At 44.2% G+C, this 25,204-nt stretch overlaps 1 protein-coding gene across 1 annotated transcript; it reads right to left on the reverse strand.

Moving 5' to 3' along the window:
- Window positions 1-2,221: 2,221 nt before the first annotated feature.
- On the reverse strand, window positions 2,222-25,047 carry CCDC103 (coiled-coil domain containing 103). The gene is made up of 4 exons (XM_066586059.1): window positions 25,002-25,047; window positions 22,169-22,313; window positions 8,212-8,344; window positions 2,222-3,506 (listed from the first exon to the last, which is right to left on the reverse strand). The coding sequence occupies exons 1-4, from the start codon at window positions 25,018-25,020 to the stop codon at window positions 3,108-3,110; spliced, it is 696 nt and encodes a 231-aa protein (XP_066442156.1). The 5' UTR covers window positions 25,021-25,047; the 3' UTR covers window positions 2,222-3,107.
- Between the last annotated feature and the right edge of the window lie 157 nt (window positions 25,048-25,204).

Here is a 25,204-nt window from a genome sequence, read left to right on the forward strand (position 1 = left end):
CTGATTGGTCACAGCACTCAGTCAATCAGAGGCAGCGCTCGCTGGAGGCGGGGATTTTTCAATCCCCGGCCTCCAGAACACAGAAGTCGACTGCCGGGGCCGGAAAGGAGAGCCGGGCGGCTCTTCTGGGTGAGTTAATCTTTTTTTTATTACTTTTTTTACGGCTAGCCATGATTTTCAGGAAAGGCCTTATATTTCAACCCCTTCCCTGAAAATCATTGCCACGGTGGTAGCCTTTTTTCCATTGCTTTCAATGGGGCTGGCAGCAGCGCCGGCCCCATTGAAAGCAATGGGATAGCATTGCAGACTTCTGCCACAGCTGTGACATGGCATTCCTTCATCCCTGCGGTCCCCGCAGGGATGAAGAAATCCCCTACCATAGCTGTCACAGCTGTGTCAGGGGAGCGCAATGTATGCCCTATGTTTTCAATGGAGCTAGCGCTGCTGCCGCTGGCCCCATTGAAAGCAATAGGCGATATTGCAGATTCATCTTTGTGATGCGAGGTTACAGTGAAAACATCGCAAATGAGACTGAAACCATTGAAAATGATTGGTTTCATCATCATGCGTTTTCACTCACCCTCGCCCATCGCAAGGATATCGTATCGCAAGTGGGTGTCCACCCTAAGACCCATAACATTTTTATTTGTCCAGCAACAGAGTTCTCTGAGGGCTTATTTTTTGCATGAAGAGTTGAAGTTTTTATTGGTATCAGTTTGAGGTACATATGATTTTTTTTTTCCTTCTTTAGGAGGCAAATACAAGAAAAATAGTAATTCTGGTATTATGTTCCAAGATTATTCTTATGGCATTCACCAAGGCAGAGAAATGTCAAAATATTTTCATTGCTTTTGTCATTAGGAACGAGGTAATAGCAATTATGTGCTGCTTTTTTAAAAACATTTTTTAGTATTTTATCCATTTAAATGTTTTTTTTTTAATGGGGAAAAATGCATATTTTCTTTTTAACTGGACACAGTTTTTTAGTCCCTCAAGAGTCTTGTAGATATGATTGTTTGATACAGTGATCATTGTGCAGCGTAGGATAGTACGGGATGGTGCATTCTACAATGGCTATGACATCAGCCTAATAGACTCTGCCAGCAGCGGGGCCTAATAGGCTGAGTTACATTGCAGACGTGGAGGCCTTTGTCAGACCTCTGGCTGCCATGCGAACCCATTGGTACCTTGTGATTGCATTGCAGAGTGTCGATGGGTAAAGGAAGGAGCCTCTTCCCGTTATCTGCTTACATGCTGCAGTTGCTATTACCCGCCCGTTTTATGTAAGCAGTTAAACTGTCTGGATTGGAGGTTTCTCCGCTCCCGGTGGTTAGGGCAGGAACCTGGCTGTCAGTATCCTTCCAAGACACGGAATTAAAAAACACGTATGTGCATGTAGCGTTACTTACACTGGATAATCCCTTTTTGTTGGCAGGGCACCTCGACGATAAACTGAACTCTTCAGTTAATGGGCCATAACCTGTTAGCTAAATCCATATACAGTACTACCTTGTGGTGGTCCCTTCTGAAGACCTGGTGGCCTATTAGAGTCCGTGCCTTGACCACTCCTTGTGCTAACGCTAAATTGGTGAAAACAGCTAAGAGTTGGACAATCCCTTTAAGACCACTGGTGCATGTGCAGTATATGCAAATGAGAAGGACAGCACCCAAGAACGATGAGTTGCTGATGTACATGGAACCGCAAAACCTCATGGGGTCTGTGCATGCAATGTCAGTAGAACTACTGGGAGTTTAAGGCCTCAAGTCCATGGGTGGATTTTTCCTGTGGATTACGGAGCGGACGTCCACCTCCGGATTTCGCAGCAGTAACCCTCCATTCGACCGCAGTCCCAAAGATTATGACTGCTGTGCTTCCACTTCAGAGAGATCAGCACTCGGTGAATGGCGTTGGAGCGCACCGCAGATCTCTTCCAGCTTCCCGCCTCCATTCAGAATAAACTGCGATGTCTGAAAACCACATGCATTTTACCGTGATATGCCATGGCTCTGCAAGGCGATTTTCATCCGTGTGGCTACTGTGGTTTCAATGTGCTTTACCTGTAGATGCCACTTGGCTGAAAACTGCATTTAAAAAAATCGCAGTGTTTTGCTGTAAAGCGCATACGGTTTTCAGACAGTCGCTTTTGAGTGCAATTAACATGCACATCAAAAATGCTGTAGCAATGCCATAAAAGAGCAATAAAACTGCAGTACAAGTGTCAAATGGAAACCAGCTTAAATCCTGTTTTATGACTGTCCTCAATGAAGCTTTTACAAATCAGACAAGGTGACTACGATAATACGTGAAGAGATTCGGGAGCAGGGTACGGTCCTATGCAGCGTTTGTCACATGGCTGAAATGGCGCTGTTGTACAGAAGAACGTGACGGCTCGCTAGTGATTTAAGTGCTTATTGATTGTGTATGGTTAATGGTTGTGCGGTTTTAGACAAACCGTGCAGCCATTAAAGGGGTTGCCCAGTTGGAAACTATTGATGGCCTATCTGCAGGATAGGCCATCCATAGTAGATCAGTGAGGATCTGCTGCCCAGGACCTCTGCTGTTTAGCTGTTCACCAGGGCAGTGTGCTTGTGCACTGAGCTGATTTCTGCAAGAAGCACACAGCACTGTTCCCAATGCAGTGGCCAGGACTGGTATTGCAGGCAAAGTTACCATTAAAGTGAATGGCTGCAATGCCAAGACTGGCCACTGCAGTGGGAATAGCGCTGTCTGCTTCCTACAGAAATCAGCTCCGTACATGAGCACACTGGGCCAGTAACAGCTGATCAGAAGAGGCAAAGGCCCCCACCAGTCTACTATCCTAAGAATAGGCTATCAATAGTTTACAACTGGACAGACCCTTTGACCACACACAGTCAGTAAGTACTTATTTCATTACAAAGCCTCACCTAACCATATCTTCCTGCCACACAGCGCGGGCAGCCATTAATTAGGCACTTAAATCATTAGCCAAAAGCTTTCTGATATACAGCAGCCGCATCTTAGATACGCGACAAATTCTTCATGTGACCTTACCCTCAGAGGACTGACTAATTGCAGGTTATTGTTCATTGAAACAATAATTTCAATAATATGCAAGTTATTTACTTTACTCATCGACTTTATACAGAGTTGTTAATTGCTTTAATGCCTTTTTCAATCTGCCATCTGCTTCGTTTTCTTCATTTACTAAGATCTGCAGCTTCACAAACAGCTTCTGGCAGCATTCCATCTCGGTCTTGCTGAGGAAGGCCAAGTTGAGGTGGAAGCGCGGAGTCTTTGTTAAGCACTGCAATATCTCCGCCACTTCACCTACATGCCGGTCCTGGAGATGCTCATCTAACACAAGCAAGAACTCTCCCAGCAGACCCGAGCCCACTTCTGCATGGAAGATATGGGATAACTTCTCAGCCCCAATTTCTATGAGGAAATCATATCTTTTCTTCAGCTCTATCCTGCGCCAGTTGCGGGTAAACTCAAAGGCATTTCTGGGCTCTGACAAGGATTCCTACAATTAAAATTAAAATGGGTTTTATGGTTTTACCAAATCCGCCTCCCCTTTATAAACAATTATTATAAAAGGGTCGATAAACAATATAACCAATTTTCTCTTGTTTCATCCATGGAGCCGCAGTAGATGTGTAAGGGGGTGAAGGTTACTGTTTATGGAAACTTTATGTTATTCTGTTTTAATACTTTGGGCAGGTATGGAGGAACAGGTTAAAGCGAGAAAAAGAACAGGAAGCGAGGGAGAGCAAGCTAAGGGAGAGACGGGTGAGGCAGCAGGAGTATCTCTGAGAGCATTGTGTGAGCGTGACGGCAGTCGTCCTCTGGACCTTGACATTCCTGGCAATGAGCTCTCAAGTAGCCATTAAAAGGGTATTCCAGTCAACGGATGAATGTACAAGTTTTCACCCATCCACTGGCTAGTGGCACACGCGTGGCAGCAGCTGCATTCATCAATGCCGTGGATAGATAGCCGTTCGTCAGCCCCATTGACATGAATAGAGCAGTGCAAATCCATTAATTTCAATGTGACTGACGAATATAGCCAATCCCTGTGCTTGGCTATATCTGTCTCTTGGGATCGCTGGGAGTCTCAGCGGTGAGAGACCCACCAATGAGACCTTAATAGAAAATTCTATTTTGTTACAACCCCTCTAAACTGCAATATAATCCTGAATTTCACAAGACCAGAAGCTGAAAACTGGGTAGAGAGAACTTTTCTCTCCCTCTCACCCACCCCTGGGACCCCTACTCATCTTAAGGGAACGAAACACTAATCCAACCTATCTCTATAGACTGGGAGTTATTGCCATCTGCTATGCAGGTAACTGCACCGCATCCTCATTCACCTGGCACCGGGCTGCAGTTCCTTGCACAGCCACATGGCCGGGCGCCACTGTGCATAAAAAAATAGTAAAAATGATACAGCATTGTGGTGCCTGCATTATCAGGAGTGGCAGGGGTCTCAGTTTTCAGACCCCTACCAATTATAAAGTGATTTTATATGCTATCAGGCTGGTTAAAGGGGTTGCCTGGGGAGAGAAAAACTAACCCGATCCAGTCCCGGGCCAGCAGTGTCAGCACTTTCATTTCTGCCCCCTTTGAGCACTGGGTCATGGGGTATGAATTCCCCCTCCTGTTGGTGACATTACCATAGGGGGCTGACTGGCTGTAATCGGCCGTGAAAGAGAAGGTGGCTAGCTTTGTTATTGAAATTAGCCAGTCAGCCGAGCCCCCTGGGATGACATCACTGACAAAAGAGGGGGTAGGAAGAATTTATAGCATGTGACACAGTGTTGGTATGAGGTTGGAAATGGAGGCGCCAACACCACTGAACCCAGACTGGATTAGGCCATATGCACGCAACCGGGTCGGATTCCGCATGCGGGATTCTGCATTCAGGGTCCCGCTGTGGAATCCAAACCAGTGCCCGGACGGTGAGCCCTGGGTACTTGTCCGTATACTTCTTCTTCTTTGCTGCAGATGTTCCATCTGGCACGCCGGCGCACATACGCAGCACAGATGTGACCACACCGTCGCTAGGCGATGCCGCGGATGCTGCTGCCTTTCCGCAATGATTAGATCACCGATGGGAATCACTAACAGATTAAAATGTAACTTTTATTATGTTTATTTTAAAAAATGCGCGATCCAAACAACTAAAATTAGTGCCTCTTGTTTGATAGAACAGCACTGATATATTTTTATGCCTAAAGTATTAATAGTTGTGTCTTCATAACACCATTGGCACTGGAGATCGTCTTCCTCACACTTGAGTCCATACAGGGATCCTCTAGTGTATGGTGTAGATTAACGTTTCATTTGGTAGTCTCATATGATAGACACCTAATCTATCACCAAAAAATATATTCGTTTTGTTTGATCAGTGACCAGTGGTTTGTGAAATAATGTAATTCAAACGCACTGCAGTCAAACACAAAGACTATTCGCCCCAGGTCAGGTTTGAAATTATTGGACACTGAAATCCGGACACTATATATCCTGGAGCTGCGCTATTGTTTAAGATACGGTGCTATGTTCCCCACTTTGATATAAATGTCCAATATTTGTTCACTTAGTCCATGACGGACACATACACCCAGTTAGTCCATAAAGGACAGTAGATATAGGGTCATTGGAGATACCTCGGAGCGGTGAGAAGTGACAGGACGAGCTCATTGGAGCAGCTGGACGAGCCCCTTGCTAAGGGGGGGCGGGGTCTGTACTACTTAAAGCCCTAAAGAGCGGTGTCAGACCGTCTATGTTCATTTAACTGCAGCCCGTCATGCTGCTCACTACTTGTGGCTTTAGCTAACCTATATATGCTACCCTGATGACACAGCTAACTGAGTGTTAGCTGCAGAAACGCGTCGGTAGTGCAGTGCTGTGCTCTTAAAGGGGTTACCTTTAGCCTTGTTGGACGATAGAATCAGAGTCCAGTCTGGCCATGATTATACCCGCATCCTTGAGATGGCACAATGGCAATAATGAACAAGAGCTGAGTGCCTCCAGTTACTAACACTGGGGCCAGCTTCCATTGCATCACAGGGGTCACTTTATTAGTTACATCAGGTGACCTTAGTGACGCAGTGGAGCCAAATAAGGGGCATTGAGAAGTTTGTTTGTGGATATCTATATATCACTATAACCCACATATAAAAGTGTGGATCTCCAATGACCCTATATCTACTGTCCTTTATGGACTAACTGGGTGTATGTGTCCGTCATGGACTAAGTGCACAAATATTGGACATTTATATCAAAGTGGGGAACATAGCGCCGTATCTTAAACAATAGCGCAGCTCCAGGATATATAGTGTCCGGATTTCAGTGTCCAATAATTTCAAACCTGACCTGGGGCGAATAGTCTTTGTGTTTGACTGCAGTGCGTTTGAATTACATTATTTCACAAACCACTGGTCACTGATCAAACAAAACAAATATATTTTTTGGTGATAGATTAGGTGTCTATCATATGAGACTACCAAATGAAACGTTAATCTACACCATACACTAGAGGATCCCTGTATGGACTCAAGTGTGAGGAAGACGATCTCCAGTGCCAATGGTGTTATGAAGGCACAACTTTTAATACTTTAGGCATAAAAATATATCAGTGCTGTTCTATCAAACAAGAGGCACTTATTTTAGTTGTTTGGATCGCGCATTTTGTAAATAAACATAATAAAAGTTACATTTTAATCTGTTAGTGATTCCCATCGGTGATCTAGTTGTTCTACAATAATTGGGATATTCGCCTGTCACGGTGACTTACTTTCCGCAATGATGATTGAGGAAGGGACGGACAGCTTCTACTGACTTCAATGGAAGGCGTCCGCATAGAATCCATCTCAAAATAGATCATACTGCGAGTTTCCCCATGTGAGTGGAAAATCGCAATTGATTTTTGTTCATGGGCATGGAAACCACTTTTACATTGCATGCTATGGCAGGTATTTGCTGCGGAATCCGGAGGCGGACACTCACTCCGGATTCTGCAATGCAAATTCGGCCATGTGCATTGGGCCTTAGGTAGGTTTTTCTCTCCCTGGACAACCCCTTTAAATATAAAAAGGCATAGCATATCATTATTAAAGGACCTATTAAAGGGGTTCTGAAGGCATTTACTATTGAAGACCAATCTTCAGGATAGGTCATCAATAGTTGATGGGCTGGGTTCCACTGTTTAGGATCCATGCAGAACAGATGATCCTTTGACCTCTGTCAATGCAGTCGAGTTGGACGTCCACACCGGTGCTCAGAGCCAGAACTGTAATAGAAAGATTTTGCTCTTACTGATTTGAATAGGAGTGTAGTCTTCTATTACACTTAGGGCGCTGACCACCGATGCAACCGTCCAGCCCTGTGGCACTGAAATAAGCTCTAGGATCAGCTGAGCGGTGGGAATCTTGAGTGGCGGACCCTTGCCAATCAACTATCGATGACGTATCCTGACGATAGGTCATCAATAGTAAATGCCTGAAAAAACACTTTACAGGGGTTTTCAGGGCAAAAGTATTGATGACCTGTCCGCAGGATAGGTAATGAATAGTTATCACCAAGGACCTGACACTCGGGATTCCTGACAATCACCTGACTGCCAAGCCTGCTGTCAGTGCTGCGGGCAAGATCGGGGATGGGAGAGGAAGTTCCCTAGCTGGCTTCACTCCTATGGAAATCAATGGGAGCTCAAGCGGTTATTGCACTTCCAGCTCTTCTGCCTCAGACACTGGGGACGAATGTGGAAGTGTAAATTATGGAAAGGAGTCGCCTAATTTGGACTCAACCCTATGCTTCGACTCTATGGCCCTCAGTAGTTTGCTCACGTTACATTGTTGCCTTTAGGGCTCGGGAATGCAAAGAAGCAAGCCAGAAGTAGTAGGAGCCCCCTCCTATACACTTTTCCTTCTAGCGATGTCATTTCCATTGAATTGACAGATGACACAATATGGCAGTGTCTGCATTATAGAGGAGTACTTTAAATGTATATAACAGGCTAATCTTCTCATAAAAGGAGCGAGCCTTCACTGTCACAATTTGCTAATCAAGCAAAGGTAAACCCACAGTAAGGGAAGCGAGAATTGCTAGAGGTAATCAAATGGATACGTCTGGATTACTAGAGAAGATGGAGTTTCAAATAGTGTCATACAGAAAAGAGGCAAGCGGCCGGGACGACCAGATGTAATCAATTTCTGTTTCCGCCTCACCTGTAACACGGCACAAGCTGGCTCTTTGGACGAGCTGCTTGTTGTGGCGGTCGGGTTCCATGGCTGCTTCCTATCACCTCCAATCTTATCCTTCCGCTCCAAGGGCTTCAGGTTAGAAGCTGCTACAATGTCTCTGCAGAGAACAAATGGAATTTATTGTAGAAATGAAAAGTTTAATCTAGCAAAAAGGACATCAAACTTTTCTGGCGTTTCCACCTGAAATTAGAAATCTTAATCCCGTAACGTAGAAAACAAGAAAAGGAAATAAATAAACGTTCCAGTAAATGTCCAGCTGTTTTGCAGCAATTAGCCCGGGTCTTGCTTGCGTATAGAATTTTGTGCCACCAAGGTGATACAACAAGGTGAGTTCCCGATTAGAACACTTGCTGTTTTTGCCAAGGCTACTGTAGGATGCCCAGCGAGTAATATGAACAGGTGCGATACAGGGTTATTATATATGATTAGATATGTATATTACACTATGCAGAAGAGAGCTCCGATATCTGACCTCTCCTCTGCATAGGGTAATATACACCAGACATCGGAGCTGTCTTCTGCATAGGGTAATATACACCGGACATCAGAACTCTCTTCTGCATAGGGTAATATACACCGGACATCAGAACTCTCTTCTGCATAGGGTAATATACACCAGACATCGGAGCTCTCTTGTGCATAGGGTAATATACACCGGACATCAGAGCTCTCTTCTGCATAGGGTAATATACACCAGACATCGGAGCTCTCTTGTGCATAGGGTAATATACACCGGACATCGGAGCTCTCTTGTGCATAGGGTAATATACACCGGACATCAGAGCTCTCTTGTGCATAGGGTAATATACACCAGACATCGGAGCTCTCTTGTGCATAGGGTAATATACACCGGACATCAGAGCTCTCTTGTGCATAGGGTAATATACACCGGACATCGGAGCTCTCTTGTGCATAGGATAATATAGACCGGACATCTGATCTCTCTTCTGCATAGGGTAATATAGACCGGACATCGGAGCTCTCTTCTGCATAGGGTAATATACACCGGACATCGGAGCTCTCTTCTGCATAGGGTAATATACACCAGACATCGGAGCTCTCTTGTGCATAGGGTAATATACACCGGACATCGGAGCTCTCTTCTGCATAGGGTAATATACACCGGACATCGGAGCTCTCTTGTGCATAGGGTAATATACACCGGACATCAGAGCTCTCTTGTGCATAGGGTAATATACACCGGACATCAGAGCTCTCTTGTGCATAGGGTAATATACACCAGACATCGGAGCTCTCTTGTGCATAGGGTAATATACACCGGACATCAGAGCTCTCTTGTGCATAGGGTAATATACACCGGACATCAGAGCTCTCTTGTGCATAGGGTAATATACACCAGACATCGGAGCTCTCTTGTGCATAGGGTAATATACACCGGACATCGGAGCTCTCTTGTGCATAGGGTAATATACACCGGACATCGGAGCTCTCTTGTGCATAGGATAATATACACCGGACATCTGATCTCTCTTCTGCATAGGGTAATATAGACCGGACATCGGAGCTCTCTTCTGCATAGGGTAATATACACCGGACATCGGAGCTCTCTTCTGCATAGGGTAATATACACCAGACATCGGAGCTCTCTTGTGCATAGGGTAATATACACCGGACATCGGAGCTCTCTTGTGCATAGGGTAATATACACCGTACATCGGAGCTCTCTTGTGCATAGGCTAATATACAGCAGACATCAGAGCTCTCTTGTGCATAGGGTAATATACACCGTACATCAGAGCTCTCTTCTGCATAGGGTAATATACACCAGACATCGGAGCTCTCTTGTGCATAGGCTAATATACAGCAGACATCAGAGCTCTCTTGTGCATAGGGTAATATACACCGGACATCGGAGCTCTCTTGTGCATAGGATAATATACACCGGACATCGGAGCACTCTTGTGCATAGGGTAATATAGACCGGACATCTGATCTCTCTTCTGCATAAGGTAATATACACAGGACATCGGAGCTCTCTTCTGCATAGGGTAATATACACCGGACATCGGAGCTCTCTTGTGCATAGGGTAATATACACCGGACATCAGAGCTCTCTTGTGCATAGGGTAATATACACCGTACATCGGAGCTCTCTTGTGCATAGGCTAATATACAGCAGACATCAGAGCTCTCTTGTGCATAGGGTAATATACACCGTACATCAGAGCTCTCTTCTGCATAGGGTAATATACACCGGACATCGGAGCTCTCTTCTGCATAGGGTAATATACACCGGACATCGGAGCTCTCTTGTGCATAGGCTAATATACAGCAGACATCAGAGCTCTCTTGTGCATAGGGTAATATACACCGTACATCAGAGCTCTCTTCTGCATAGGGTAATATACACCGGACATCGGAGCTCTCTTCTGCATAGGGTAATATACACCGGACATCGGAGCTCTCTTCTGCATAGGGTAATATACACCGGACATCGGAGCTCTCTTCTGCATAGGGTAATATACACCGGACATCGGAGCTCTCTTGTGCATAGGGTAATATACACCGTACATCGGAGCTCTCTTGTGCATAGGCTAATATACAGCAGACATCAGAGCTCTCTTGTGCATAGGGTAATATACACCGTACATCAGAGCTCTCTTCTGCATAGGGTAATATACACCAGACATCGGAGCTCTCTTGTGCATAGGCTAATATACAGCAGACATCAGAGCTCTCTTGTGCATAGGGTAATATACACCGGACATCGGAGCTCTCTTGTGCATAGGATAATATACACCGGACATCGGAGCTCTCTTCTGCATAGGGTAATATACACCGGACATCGGAGCTCTCTTGTGCATAGGCTAATATACAGCAGACATCAGAGCTCTCTTGTGCATAGGGTAATATACACCGTACATCAGAGCTCTCTTCTGCATAGGGTAATATACACCGGACATCGGAGCTCTCTTCTGCATAGGGTAATATACACCGTACATCGGAGCTCTCTTGTGCATAGGCTAATATACAGCAGACATCAGAGCTCTCTTGTGCATAGGGTAATATACACCGTACATCAGAGCTCTCTTCTGCATAGGGTAATATACACCAGACATCGGAGCTCTCTTGTGCATAGGCTAATATACAGCAGACATCAGAGCTCTCTTGTGCATAGGGTAATATACACCGGACATCTGATCTCTCTTCTGCATAAGGTAATATACACAGGACATCGGAGCTCTCTTCTGCATAGGGTAATATACACCGGACATCGGAGCTCTCTTGTGCATAGGCTAATATACAGCAGACATCAGAGCTCTCTTGTGCATAGGGTAATATACACCGTACATCAGAGCTCTCTTCTGCATAGGGTAATATACACCGGACATCGGAGCTCTCTTCTGCATAGGGTAATATACACCGGACATCGGAGCTCTCTTGTGCATAGGCTAATATACAGCAGACATCAGAGCTCTCTTGTGCATAGGGTAATATACACCGTACATCAGAGCTCTCTTCTGCATAGGGTAATATACACCGGACATCGGAGCTCTCTTCTGCATAGGGTAATATACACCGGACATCGGAGCTCTCTTCTGCATAGGGTAATATACACCGGACATCGGAGCTCTCTTCTGCATAGGGTAATATACACCGGACATCGGAGCTCTCTTCTGCATAGGGTAATATACACCGGACATCGGAGCTCTCTTCTGCATAGGGTAATATACACCAGACATCGGAGCTCTCTTGTGCATAGGGTAATATACACCAGACATCGGAGCTCTCTTGTGCATAGGGTAATATACACCGGACATCGGAGCTCTCTTCTGCATAGGGTAATATACACCAGACATCGGAGCTCTCTTGTGCATAGGGTAATATACACCGGACATCGGAGCTCTCTTGTGCATAGGGTAATATACACCGGACATCAGAGCTCTCTTGTGCATAGGGTAATATACACCGGACATCAGAGCTCTCTTGTGCATAGGGTAATATACACCAGACATCGGAGCTCTCTTGTGCATAGGGTAATATACACCGAACATCGGAGCTCTCTTGTGCATAGGGTAATATACACCGGATATTGGAGCTCTCTTGTGCATAGGATAATATACACCGGATAACGGAGCACTCTTGTGCATAGGATAATATACACCGGACATCGGAGCTCTCTTGTGCATAGGGTAATATACACCGGACATCGGAGCTCTCTTCTGCATAGGGTAATATACACCAGACATCGGAGCTCTCTTGTGCATAGGGTAATATACACCGGACATCGGAGCTCTCTTGTGCATAGGGTAATATACACCGGACATCAGAGCTCTCTTGTGCATAGGGTAATATACACCGGACATCAGAGCTCTCTTGTGCATAGGGTAATATACACCAGACATCGGAGCTCTCTTGTGCATAGGGTAATATACACCGAACATCGGAGCTCTCTTGTGCATAGGGTAATATACACCGGATATTGGAGCTCTCTTGTGCATAGGATAATATACACCGGATAACGGAGCACTCTTGTGCATAGGATAATATACACCGGACATCGGAGCTCTCTTGTGCATAGGGTAATATAGACCGGACATCTGATCTCTCTTCTGCATAAGGTAATACACACCAGACATCGGAGCTCTCTTCTGCATAGGGTAATATACACCGGACATCTGAGCTCTCTTATGCATAGGGTAATATACACCGGACATCGGAGCTCTCTTCTGCATAAGGTAATACACACCAGACATCGGAGCTCTCTTCTGCATAGGGTAATATACACCGGACATCGGAGCTCTCTTCTGCAGAGGGTAATATACACTGGACATCGGAGCTCTCTTGTGCATAGGGTAATATACACCGGACATCGGAGCTCTCTTCTGCATAGTGTCAAACCTCGCCCAACATGGGAGCTATGCAGGGAAATATCAATGTCAGATGAGGTCCGACACTGTATTGGAAAAGGTTAATGACACTCCAATACAGAAATTCGATATCAATGGAAACAGAGACTTAAAATTTTGATGCACAACATCAAAAATGTTTTCCCGGCACCGGCCCTGCGCACTGAGTGGCAGAAAGCAGGAGAAAAAAACGAAACGCTGACTCTAAGTGCTAAAGTGCCATTTTGTCATAGTCTGCAATGTTCTCTTGCATAAATGCCTGGGTTCCTGTTTGCTTTATTTTTCAGGTTCCATCACGACAAGAATTCGCTGACTAAAGTTTAAGGTCTAAAGTTACTTGCCGGTAACGCTTCACTTTACATGTTATATCTGCGTCATTGGGCCGAGGTCGCCAAGGAGTGCGGCTTCTCTATTGGTTTACCCTGACCCCCCCTTAGGGGCAATAGCTACGTGCTATATAGAAATGTGTTTTCACACGCCATACTTAGTCAAGTTAAGAGGCACTAAGCCTCACGTTTCCCCTGTTCCCCCTTTTTCTTTTGGTTTATTTTACACCTCCTCCTGGACACCTACCCTGGGGTGGGCTAGGAAGGAGCTTCCCCCTTTATGGAAAACGGTAGTCAGAGAGAAACCTTCAGCAGGCTCCACAAAGGAAGAAGTGTTGGAGCCAGATCAATGGATGCACTGTGAGACGGTCATATGTTTTGTATGTTCTATAGATCGAAAAGCATTCAAGAATGTATTCTGCCATCACTCTCTGTCACAATAAAATCCGTTTGAACTAAAATGACACATTTCGGGGTGAGACCACCAATGCTGCTTCATGAAATGCATATTTGAATGCCGTTGTCTTAATACCAATAAAAGAGAAATTAAACCTAAAAATGTTTTCCCTATCAGAGGTGATCGGTGGGACCCCCTTTGTCACTGGACACACATGGAGCCTGTAGTCAAGGTCCTACCATACATTTTGTAGAGTATCACGACTGACTGATGCAATGGCTTCTGGGATGTGTCCTCACAGACTATGGTGGGTGGCAAGGCGTACATTTTTGATATAAATTACGCCATAAATCTGTTGGTCCGCAACCCAACAAGCCCCACACAATTTTCTAAACAGTGGCAAGGCCGACACAGAAAGCTAAAAAGTCGCAAATATCTGTTTGTGCATACATTTTTGACTTTTTTTTTACGACAGAAAGTGGCATAAAAGATTGCATCAATATGCCCCCATGTTTTCATTAGAGGATCTGCAGCAGAAACCCAAAGCCGACACGCTGATTTCTGCTGTAGATACAGTCGGAGGTGCCGTGGATCTGCAAGCGGATTAGCCCCATCTAGTGGGGTGATTCAGCATGGTGCTAATCCCACAGCTTTTCTGTACAGTTTTTGTTGGAGTGTGTGAACAAGATTCCAAAACACCTTTTCTATGTAATGGTTGTTGACTGTTATTAGATTTGAAACTTGTCACCGAAAGGACCAAAAATAATAAAACTTAGCTTTTATTGATTTTTAAATAATAAAAAGGCGTCCTTATATTTTCTCATATGTGCTAAAAGTCACACAATAATTAAAAACAGTAGGGCTTAGATATATAGATGAACACTGCTCTGTCCCAACAATCTAGGTGCATTGGCCGGGAATCAAACCCGGGCCTCCCGCGTGGCAGGCAAGAATTCTACCACTTCTACCACTTTTGTATTCCCTGATGTCTTTTTCTATCCAGGGTTACTCAGATTTCTATTTGTCAATGACTTGCACCACCAGATGTTTATTAAAGTGTGGTGAAGCACTCACTGTCAGTGACCTTGAACACTTTTAGTTCTCTATCACAGGGTAGGCCTGATGTCCTCTGATTAGTCACGGTACAGTGATGTCTGTTAATCTACAGTCAGTAATATTGTACCTGACACACACATTTACTAGTACTGTCGTCCCATTTATAACAGTTGCTCATTAATATTGCTTGGGTCGTATTTGTTCTTATTATTTCTAGAACAATATCGCGGTGATTGATTTATATAGAAATCACCCCGATATGTCACCATTAGGTGTTAAGTCCGGAGTATGTTTTTGTATAACGCAGACCCAAGCTTATATTGGCTTGATACTCTATGGTATTCCCTTATGCCTATGACTGATCGCATGCGCCATTCATTTCTTATGGCTCATGTGATTATATACCAAGGTTAATTGCAACCAGACGACAGTTTCAGTGATTATCAAGGATAGAGATAAGTTGTTCCAAATAATAATGGGTTTTCAATATGTTCTCTCTCCTACTTATACATAGGCTCTATTCCGGAGAGATGATGCTCCCACTTGTATAAGTGATTATTACAGGTAGAACGTATATAAGATGAATAAAGACAGTGGCTGCATTAAATGGAACAGCTGCAGTATTCTCCTTCAGGATTTAAATAGCTGCAATAAAATGCTCTGTCCCAACAATCTAGGTGCATTGGCCGGGAATCGAACCCGGGCCTCCCACGTGGCAGGTGAGAATTCTACTGCTTCTACCACTTTTGTATTCCCTGATGTCTTTTTCTATCCAGGGTTACTCAGATTTCTATTTGTCAATATGTTCTCTCTCCTACTTATACATAGGCTCTATTCCGGAGAGATGATGCTCCCACTTGTATAAGTGATTATTACAGGTAGAACATATATAAGATGAATAAAGACAGTGGCTGCATTAAATGGAACAGCTGCAGTATTCATCTATGAGCTACTCATCCTTCAGGATTTAAATAGCTGCAATAAAATGCACATAGATAGTTTGGTGGTAGCCCAGAATGAATTCTAGGCTATCACCTATATCCAATGCCCTTTTGGATAAATCTCTGTCTCTGTATATGCAGTCTGTTGTGATGCACCAACAGCTGCTGACTAGAGTGATAATGATAGACTCTGTCTGTTATAGTTGTAGTTGTATATGTCTACGTGGGTTGCATTATGATGAACATACAACCCCCACATAGATTAGTTCTTATGGAGAGAATCGGCCCATGGAACCTATCCCTCCCTCTCCATCTACGCGTTTCCACAACCTTGGAGATGGTTGCTTCCTCAGGATGGAGCTAACCTAACATGACCAGCCTCTCAGGCTGTCAGGATGTAAAATGAGCAGAGATCTCTGCTCATTTTACATCCTGACAGCCTGAGAGGCTGGTCATGTTAGGTTAGCTCCATCCTGAGGAAGCAACCATCTCCAAGGTTGTGGAAACGCGTAGATGGAGAGGGAGGGATAGGTTCCATGGGCCGATTCTCTCCATAAGAACTAATCTATGTGGGGGTTGTATGTTCATCATAATGCAACCCACGTAGACATATACAACTACAACTATAACAGACAGAGTCTATCATTATCACTCTAGTCAGCAGCTGTTGGTGCATCACAACAGACTGCATATACAGAGACAGAGATTTATCCAAAAGGGCATTGGATATAGGTGATAGCCTAGAATTCATTCTGGGCTACCACCAAACTATCTATGTGCATTTTATTGCAGCTATTTAAATCCTGAAGGATGAGTAGCTCATAGATGAATACTGCAGCTGTTCCATTTAATGCAGCCACTGTCTTTATTCATCTTATATATGTTCTACCTGTAATAATCACTTATACAAGTGGGAGCATCATCTCTCCGGAATAGAGCCTATGTATAAGTAGGAGAGAGAACATATTGACAAATAGAAATCTGAGTAACCCTGGATAGAAAAAGACATCAGGGAATACAAAAGTGGTAGAAGCAGTAGAATTCTCACCTGCCACGTGGGAGGCCCGGGTTCGATTCCCGGCCAATGCACCTAGATTGTTGGGACAGAGCATTTTATTGCAGCTATTTAAATCCTGAAGGAGAATACTGCAGCTGTTCCATTTAATGCAGCCACTGTCTTTATTCATCTTATATACGTTCTACCTGTAATAATCACTTATACAAGTGGGAGCATCATCTCTCCGGAATAGAGCCTATGTATAAGTAGGAGAGAGAACATATTGAAAACCCATTATTATTTGGAACAACTTATCTCTATCCTTGATAATCACTGAAACTGTCGTCTGGTTGCAATTAACCTTGGTATATAATCACATGAGCCATAAGAAATGAATGGCGCATGCGATCAGTCATAGGCATAAGGGAATACCATAGAGTATCAAGCCAATATAAGCTTGGGTCTGCGTTATACAAAAACATACTCCGGACTTAACACCTAATGGTGACATATCGGGGTGATTTCTATATAAATCAATCACCGCGATATTGTTCTAGAAATAATAAGAACAAATACGACCCAAGCAATATTAATGAGCAACTGTTATAAATGGGACGACAGTACTAGTAAATGTGTGTGTCAGGTACAATATTACTGACTGTAGATTAACAGACATCACTGTACCGTGACTAATCAGAGGACATCAGGCCTACCCTGTGATAGAGAACTAAAAGTGTTCAAGGTCATTGACAGTGAGTGCTTCACCACACTTTAATAAACATCTGGCGGTGCAAGTCATTGACAAATAGAAATCTGAGTAACCCTGGATAGAAAAAGACATCAGGGAATACAAAAGTGGTAGAAGTGGTAGAATTCTTGCCTGCCACGCGGGAGGCCCGGGTTTGATTCCCGGCCAATGCACCTAGATTGTTGGGACAGAGCAGTGTTCATCTATATATCTAAGCCCTACTGTTTTTAATTATTGTGTGACTTTTAGCACATATGAGAAAATATAAGGACGCCTTTTTATTATTTAAAAATCAATAAAAGCTAAGTTTTATTATTTTTGGTCCTTTCGGTGACAAGTTTCATTAAAGTTGAAAAAGGATTTCATTGCTACGGTGACAAGTTATTAGATTTGATGAGGATTTCGGCACAGAATCCACACTAAATTTCTCACCAAATAGTGAATACATGAACTCTAGAACAGCTCTGACCATGGGCGTACGTACAGGGGGTGCAGTGGCACATGGGCTCGGGAGCCCTAGGGGGCCCATAAAGTCTTTCTTCCCCATATTGCAAATGAATACTATCAATGAAACTTTATAGTTGGGGCCCCAGTTCCAGATTTTGTACTGGGGCCCGGCAGCTTCAAATAACCCTCTGGTCCAGGAAACAAAATCTGGCCAGGAACAGGAAGGCAATGAATTATTTTACCTGGTACCCCTCCTGGGGCTGCTCTGCGGTCTTCCAAGATTGTTCATTGGTAGTCTAAGATGCCACACACTGCTCTGACTGGCCAGTGTTGCTCACATGACCAGAGCTGGCCAATTAGAAATCAGCATGCAATGTCTGAATACTGATGCCCAGTACATCACATAGTGATAGGAGTACTTCGGCCATGCAGGAGAGCATCTGCCCTCCAGTACCGGGCCAAATTTTTTCCCCTAAGACTGGACAGTCAGCATTACAGAAAGTTCTACAATGCAATGAAAGTATTTCAGGATAGGGATATAAAAATATATAAAAGTGCATTTGTTAATTATTAGAGATGAGCGAGCGTACTCGGATAAGCACTGCTCGCTCGAGTAATGTGCTTTATCCGAGTATCGCTGTGCTCGTCCCTGAAGATTTGGGTGCCGGCACGGAGCGGGGAGCTGCAGGGGAGAGCGGGGAGGAACGGAGGGGAGATCTTTCTCTCCCTCTCTCCCGCCCGCTCTCCCCTGCTCCCCGCTGCGACTCACCTGTCAGCCGCAGCGGCACCCGAATCTTCAGACCCGAGCACAGCGATACTCGGATAAAGCAAATTACTCGAGCGAGTAGTGCTTATCCGAGTACGCTCGCTCATCTCTACTAATTATGCTTTATTATTTTTACTGATCTATGATGCCATGGTGAAAACTGATTGTGCGTCTATACAGCCAGCCAGGAAGATGGAGGTGTATGTGGGGGCGCCCTTTGGCATGACCCCTACCTAGGACACAATCAATGCCAATGGGTTAGCATGGCAGCCCAGATCCTAGTGAGGTAAAATAACAGATATCGCATTATTTATCCCACTCGGTGAACACAGCAGGGAAAAAGTACAGAATACAAGAACTGCGGGGGGTTTGTTTTGTACTTTTTTTTAAGTTTTTTTTTTTTACTTCCAAAATTTTTATGAAAAGTAGTATAAGCCCCACAATAGTACAATTAAAAGTTACAGCTGCAGCCCTCCCATATGGGCAAAAAATAAAAAGTTATGTGTCTCAGAACACGGTGACAGAAAGCAATTTTTGTTTACAAAAAAGTGTATTTTAAAACTTTTTAAACATGAGAAAACATTTAAAAAACATGTACATTTGGCGCCGTTGTAATTGTACTGACCCACAGAATGCAATTTCATGTCATTTTTGATACTCGCTAAGGACAAATACTCAAGCGAATATTGTCCTTTTCGAGTACCTGCCCGCTCATGAGAAAAGATTCGGGGGTAGGGGGGGTGAGCGGTGTGTTGCAGGAGGGAGCGGGGGGGAAGATAGAGAGAGATCTCCCCCCCCCTGCTCTCCCCCACCGTTCTCCGCCGGCACCCGAATCTTTTCTCAGGAGCAGGCAGGTACTCAAAAAGGAGAATACTTGCTCGAGTATTTGTCCTTAGCGAGTATGCTCGCTCATCTCTAATTTTTAGTGTAAAAATGAAATCATCGGAAAAATGGCGCAGTTGCATTTTTTCTTTCATATCATCCCACTTAAAAAAAATTTTAACGTTTTTCAGTAGGTTTCGTGGTATATTAAATGGGACCATTAAAAATACAAGTCATCCCACAAAATACAAGCCTTCAAACAGCTACATCAATGGAAAATGTTTTTAAAAAGTTATGGATCTCGGAAGGCAAGGATGAAAAAGCGAAAATTTAAAAAAAAAAGAGAAAAATCTCTGGTCTTGAAGGGGCTACATTACATAGAACTGCGATTTCTGTTCCTCCTGTCATTCCTGGTCAGCACATCTCTCCACATGCATTTATCACTCTATTTCAGTCCTGTAACTTTAACACATTAAGGACCAATCATCCTAAATATACGGCGCTTGGTCCTGGGCGTTAGTTCCGGCCAATAGTAAATATACTGCGTGGGAATAAAGCGCTTGCAAAATAGCAGAAGCAGTTCGGGTTCTCGACTGTCAGACACAGTAGAAGACAGAAGCGGTTTTTAACGGCTTCTGTCTTCTCCCACCGATTCTTGCCAAGTACAATTTGAAAAATGTTATGTCTTAAAGTATTGCAGTTTATTACTAGACACAATACTCAAACTGGAACCCTTTTTAGATGCAACATATTACATATCTTGCGCTGTTCCTGCATTACAGCCTCTACTATAGTCCAGAGGTGTGAGGGGTAGATGATACATCATGGCGCGGCGGTGACAGACGAAAGCGGAGGCAGCACGCTTTCTTTTTTTTAAAGCAACTTTACTTAACAAGAGCATAATAAACATGTTGTCGCTCCATAGGAGGTCTCGTATGCTCCAACGTTGCGTAATAAAGTGACAGTAACCTAATACTGGAGATGTCGTCTTCTTCGTGCCATAAGTATTACATCATACTCTTGTTATAACCATATGCGATATAACACAGTGGCAAATAGATCGCCCTTCACATCTGCACATTCTTCCCCCGTGGCAGCAAGGTACATGACTATACTGCATCTCTCAACTGCGGCATATCCATAATACTACTCGTTGTCACTGGAAACAGTCAACAAGCTTGTTGACAGACACGCCCCCAGCAGTTATCCTGACATCCAATAAGGCTTCATTCACATAACATTTTGGAAGTCCATTGCAGTTTCTGTCATTCATGCAAAATACTGCATAGGGAAGCAGACCAAGCTGGAACCAGAGGGGTGAGTATGTGAGATGGAGACCTCTTTGGTCTCCGTCTCACATACTTTCCATCCCTGTCAAATTTACACTGGACAGAAAAGTGCAGAAGCCAGCGCTTTTATCACCAGTTTCCAGGCTGTATATGTCAGGCTGGGCTCACACGAACAGGTGGAATTCTGCATGCGGATTTCCGCAGCGGAAGACCTACGATCATTTACGGAAAGTAATTGCAAATGATCGTGGATGCAAGCGTTTTTCCGTGCAGATGTATGCTATGCACAGCTTATTGTCCGTACGGAAAAATTATCTCTCTCTCCCCTTCTGTAAGCATTTCCTTTGACGTTGTGAGCGTTTCCGACTCTCATATGCAATGTAAATTGCGTATGGGCGAATAAACACTCGCATCCATTGACTTCAATGGGGGCGGTCCATGCGGAATCTGCGCTGAAATACATTTTTCCTTCGCTCGTGGAATTTGCAATTCATACCCGCGAGCCTTTCAATGCCCGCTTTTAATGCGGATCTTCCACGTGGACGGTGGCTGCGGATTCCACAATTAAAATCTATTCATGTGAGACCCCCTAAGTCTTTATTCACACAGGCAAGTGCAAGTTGCGCCTGAAAATACCGGGTGCAACTCGCATCAGAGAGCACACAAACACACAACTGTGTGCTGTCCGATCTGCACAGACGCTGCACGTCTGATTGACTTTCGTGAATATGAATGAAAATAAGACATTCCATTTTTTTTCCATTCTCTCTGAGCTGGTGGGTGTAAACTGTTATGATGTCTTCTCTGCACTGTACCTGAAGAAAACTGCAGATTCTGCTCCCTAACGCTCTGTGGCTCACACACCAGCATCATGGGGAACATTAGAAGTACTGAGCAGTGTGGATGTGATTTCAGCAGTTGCAGACCAGCAAATCATTTACCATTAGTAGCAACATCTGTGTGAGTTTCTGCTTCCATCTTCCTCTTTCTCCCCATAGATTTCTAAGGCCAGCTTGAGTCATTACCCTCCTCCACTTCCCATTATCAGTCTTGGTGTCTCAGTTACTAGAGACAGACTTCACCTGACAACAGGCAGTGGATATTAAATTAGAAGGAAAGCAGACCCCTAGTGGCCAGCACTTTAGAGGGATTTTTCAACACAAAAATGTACTTTTTAGTTAAATAAACTGATTAGCACATTTGTTAGTAATCATATTGGCTATAACATAAGCACAAGATGGTGACCATTTAAGTGACATACCTGAACTCCTCATATGATGCTACTTTCTGGTGAATGGCACGAAACTTAGCAGCATTCTCCCTCTGATACTTCTCATCTGCAGCAACAGCATTCGCCAACTCCCGTTCCAACTCTCGAAAATCAAGCGTTTCCGAATCATTCATTGCTAAGTGAGTAAAACAGAAGTTTTCTAGTGGCGCCCAAAAATTAACGAACGTCTGTCACAGAAAATTAGCTGATCAACCACCTCTAACGGTACATTGGCGACACGGCCACATACACCATCGTACCGCCTCTTCTTCTGGATGTACAGCTGTCCACAGCTCCAATCACACAAGGCAAGTTGAGGAGGAGGACCCAGCGGCAGACAACCCGCACCGGAACGAGTTCCGATTGATGTCGCTGATATGCCGTTGGCGGTGGTTTATTGGCTGTCTTCCTGTGATAGACTTCCCTTAGAGGGGTGATCCTACCGAAAACATTTATCCTCTAACCATAAGCTAGGAGATAAATGATATGACAGCCAGGGGGTTGACCAATGGGACCCCCTAAGAGCACGAGAACCAGGCACACCGGGTCCCTCAGAAGAATGATGAGATTGAGAGGTGCTGTCCTGGTGTCATGGAGCTGGGGGTCTTCTGAAGACCCCTCAGATCTACCATGTAGTTCTGTCTATTAACCCTTTCCAATCCACTGTCTGAGGTCTGAAGACATTCTGATTGAAGGCTGTACAACTTCAATGTCGGAAGACATCCGGCAGGGTATTCTTACTGTAGATTACTGTTGTCGGGGGCCTCTCCAGCATGTCACATACCGCAGTTCTGGCTCTAGCCAGCAGATGGCGCCATTGTATAATGGCAAAAAGAGAAAGCCCCTAGGAAACCCTGAATCCAAAATTGGATTGCAAAGGGTTAAGATAGGCCTGCAGCATGTCTTATTAGAATTGCTGTAGAAATATCATATACTGCAATCGTGAAGTATTGCATTGTAAGGCACAAGCGATCAAAAGTTCCCTGGAAAAAAAAATAAGTAGAAGAAAAAGGATTTTTTATGATTGTAAAAAATAAAGGATAATAAACATTTACCCCTCCCCCCAACCTTTTCCCATATTTATAATAAAAAAACATTTGGTATCTCCACATCCATAAAAGTCCGATCCATCAAAATATTGGATTATGTATCCCACATGGTGAAGGTTGTCAGAATCGCTATTTTTTGGTCACCACACCTCCAAAAAAAATTCATAAAAAGCCCTGAAAAAGTTGAATATACTTCAAAATGGTATCAATAAAACCCACAGGTCGTCCTGCAAAAAAACGAGCGCTCCACAGCTCCACTGACGGAGAGAGAAAGACGTTCTGAAAATCAAAAGCGGACGGCGAAAAATATATATTTTAAGATATTTTCTTATTTAAAAGTAGCGCAGCAAATACAATGTAAAATTCTATAACTGTGGTATCGCCATAAGGCTGCTTTCATGCGGCCGTGAAATTCGCGTGTGATTTATGCGTTGTGAGACGCCCAAGTCTTGCATGAATGTGAACGCCATCCTTTTGAATGGAGTCCTATGCACGAGCGACATGTCCAATCTTTCCACGTTCATCGGAACGCCTTGCCCATTGTTTTCAACGGGCCGGAAACACATGTTGATCCTCCGATGCGGCTGAAAGCTGCGCCGGAGGACCGCTACTTCACAGAAGTGATGGGAGGCGTTTTTCACATAAAACCGTCTCGCATCGCAGTGAAAACGCACATTGGCAAGCGCAGTATCGGGCTGCGTTTCTCAGCCCGATAGTGCGCTCGCCCGTGAGTAGGTAGCCTAATTGTACTGCCATGTTTGCCACCATGTGTGCGCTGTAACAAGACCCCCTAAAATGGCACAATTGCATTTTTCCCCCATTTGATTTCACTGAGGCGAGTTCCACACGGGCGATCGCAATTTTGCCGCGAGAAAATCATGGCAAAAATCGTGATTTTTGAATGTCAGCGAGGTATTAAAAAAAAAAGTAAGAATAATCTCACTTCGCTGCCGCCCACAATTAAAACGTGCGATTTTTTTATCACAAGAGTCAAAAATCACATTGCATCGCAACGCAAGTTTGTCGCATAGCAATGTGATAAACAGCAGCTCCATAGGGAAACATGGGAAATTAAAAACAAAAAAAAACAAAAAAAACGCACGTCGCAGAAGGACAGAGCACGCCACGATTTTTTGCTCTCCCCACATCGCATCCGTGAAAACAGTGCAGATGGGAAGGAAACCATTGTAAATCATTGGTTTCATAATCTGCTTTTTACTGACTCTCGCATAAGGCGAAAATCACGCGATTTTCTCGCCTGCGTGAAACCACCCCTAGGGCTCCATCACACGAGCGTATGCTCATTTATGCGCACCGCAGCGTTGAAATTTTGCGGAACAATGCTTTTTTTTTGCGCGTTGAGCATATTTTGTACTTTTTCCACCCCCAGGACGTGTTCATTAGCAAACAAGTCGCACGGCTAATTAGTCCCAGATGTTCTGTTCCCCGGTGGAATCACGCAGCGTATTACGTATCTCCTTTCGTATTACACATGCATTTGCGCACTCTACATTGACTTCTATGGGGGCCCTTGGTGCGCAAATGTGCAGAAAAGTAGAGCATGCAGCATTTTTTTTTTGTGCATCCGAAATGCGCGCGCAAAATACGGAAATGTGAACGCCCCTATTGAAATCAATGGGTTCTATTCTCTGCGTATTGCGCGCGCAGAAATACGTCCGTGTGAAGGAGCCCTTAGAAATATATAAACGCTTCTCTGTACATTAAATGGTATCACCGAAAAACACAACTCGCCCGCACGGCCAGGACTTTCTTACCTCGCACTTTCCCATTCATTTCAGCAGCAACGCTATCACCATAGCAACAGTCTTCCCTCGTACACGCTGTAAACAACTCCACCAATCAGAAGCCGCATCGTCACGGCAGCGTCCTACAGCACTTCCGGGGTTTTATAGGTGTCTACATTACTGCCTGTAAAAAAATGTTTTATTTCAGTTCCTATTATTTTTATCTCCTCATG

The sequence above is a fragment of the Eleutherodactylus coqui genome, chromosome 13, assembly GCF_035609145.1.
Source record: "Eleutherodactylus coqui strain aEleCoq1 chromosome 13, aEleCoq1.hap1, whole genome shotgun sequence".
In the NCBI taxonomy this organism is placed as follows: Eukaryota; Metazoa; Chordata; class Amphibia; order Anura; family Eleutherodactylidae; genus Eleutherodactylus; species Eleutherodactylus coqui.

Bases quoted from the DNA above. Each gene is read 5' to 3' on its own strand.
- CCDC103 (XM_066586059.1), bottom strand. The intron at 8,345-22,168 runs GTATGTCACTTA...TGTTCTCTGCAG, and splicing joins GCATCATATGAGGAGTTCAG to AGACATTGTAGCAGCTTCTA. The intron at 3,507-8,211 runs GTGAGGCGGAAA...TTTTAATTGTAG, and splicing joins CAGCTTGTGCCGTGTTACAG to GAATCCTTGTCAGAGCCCAG.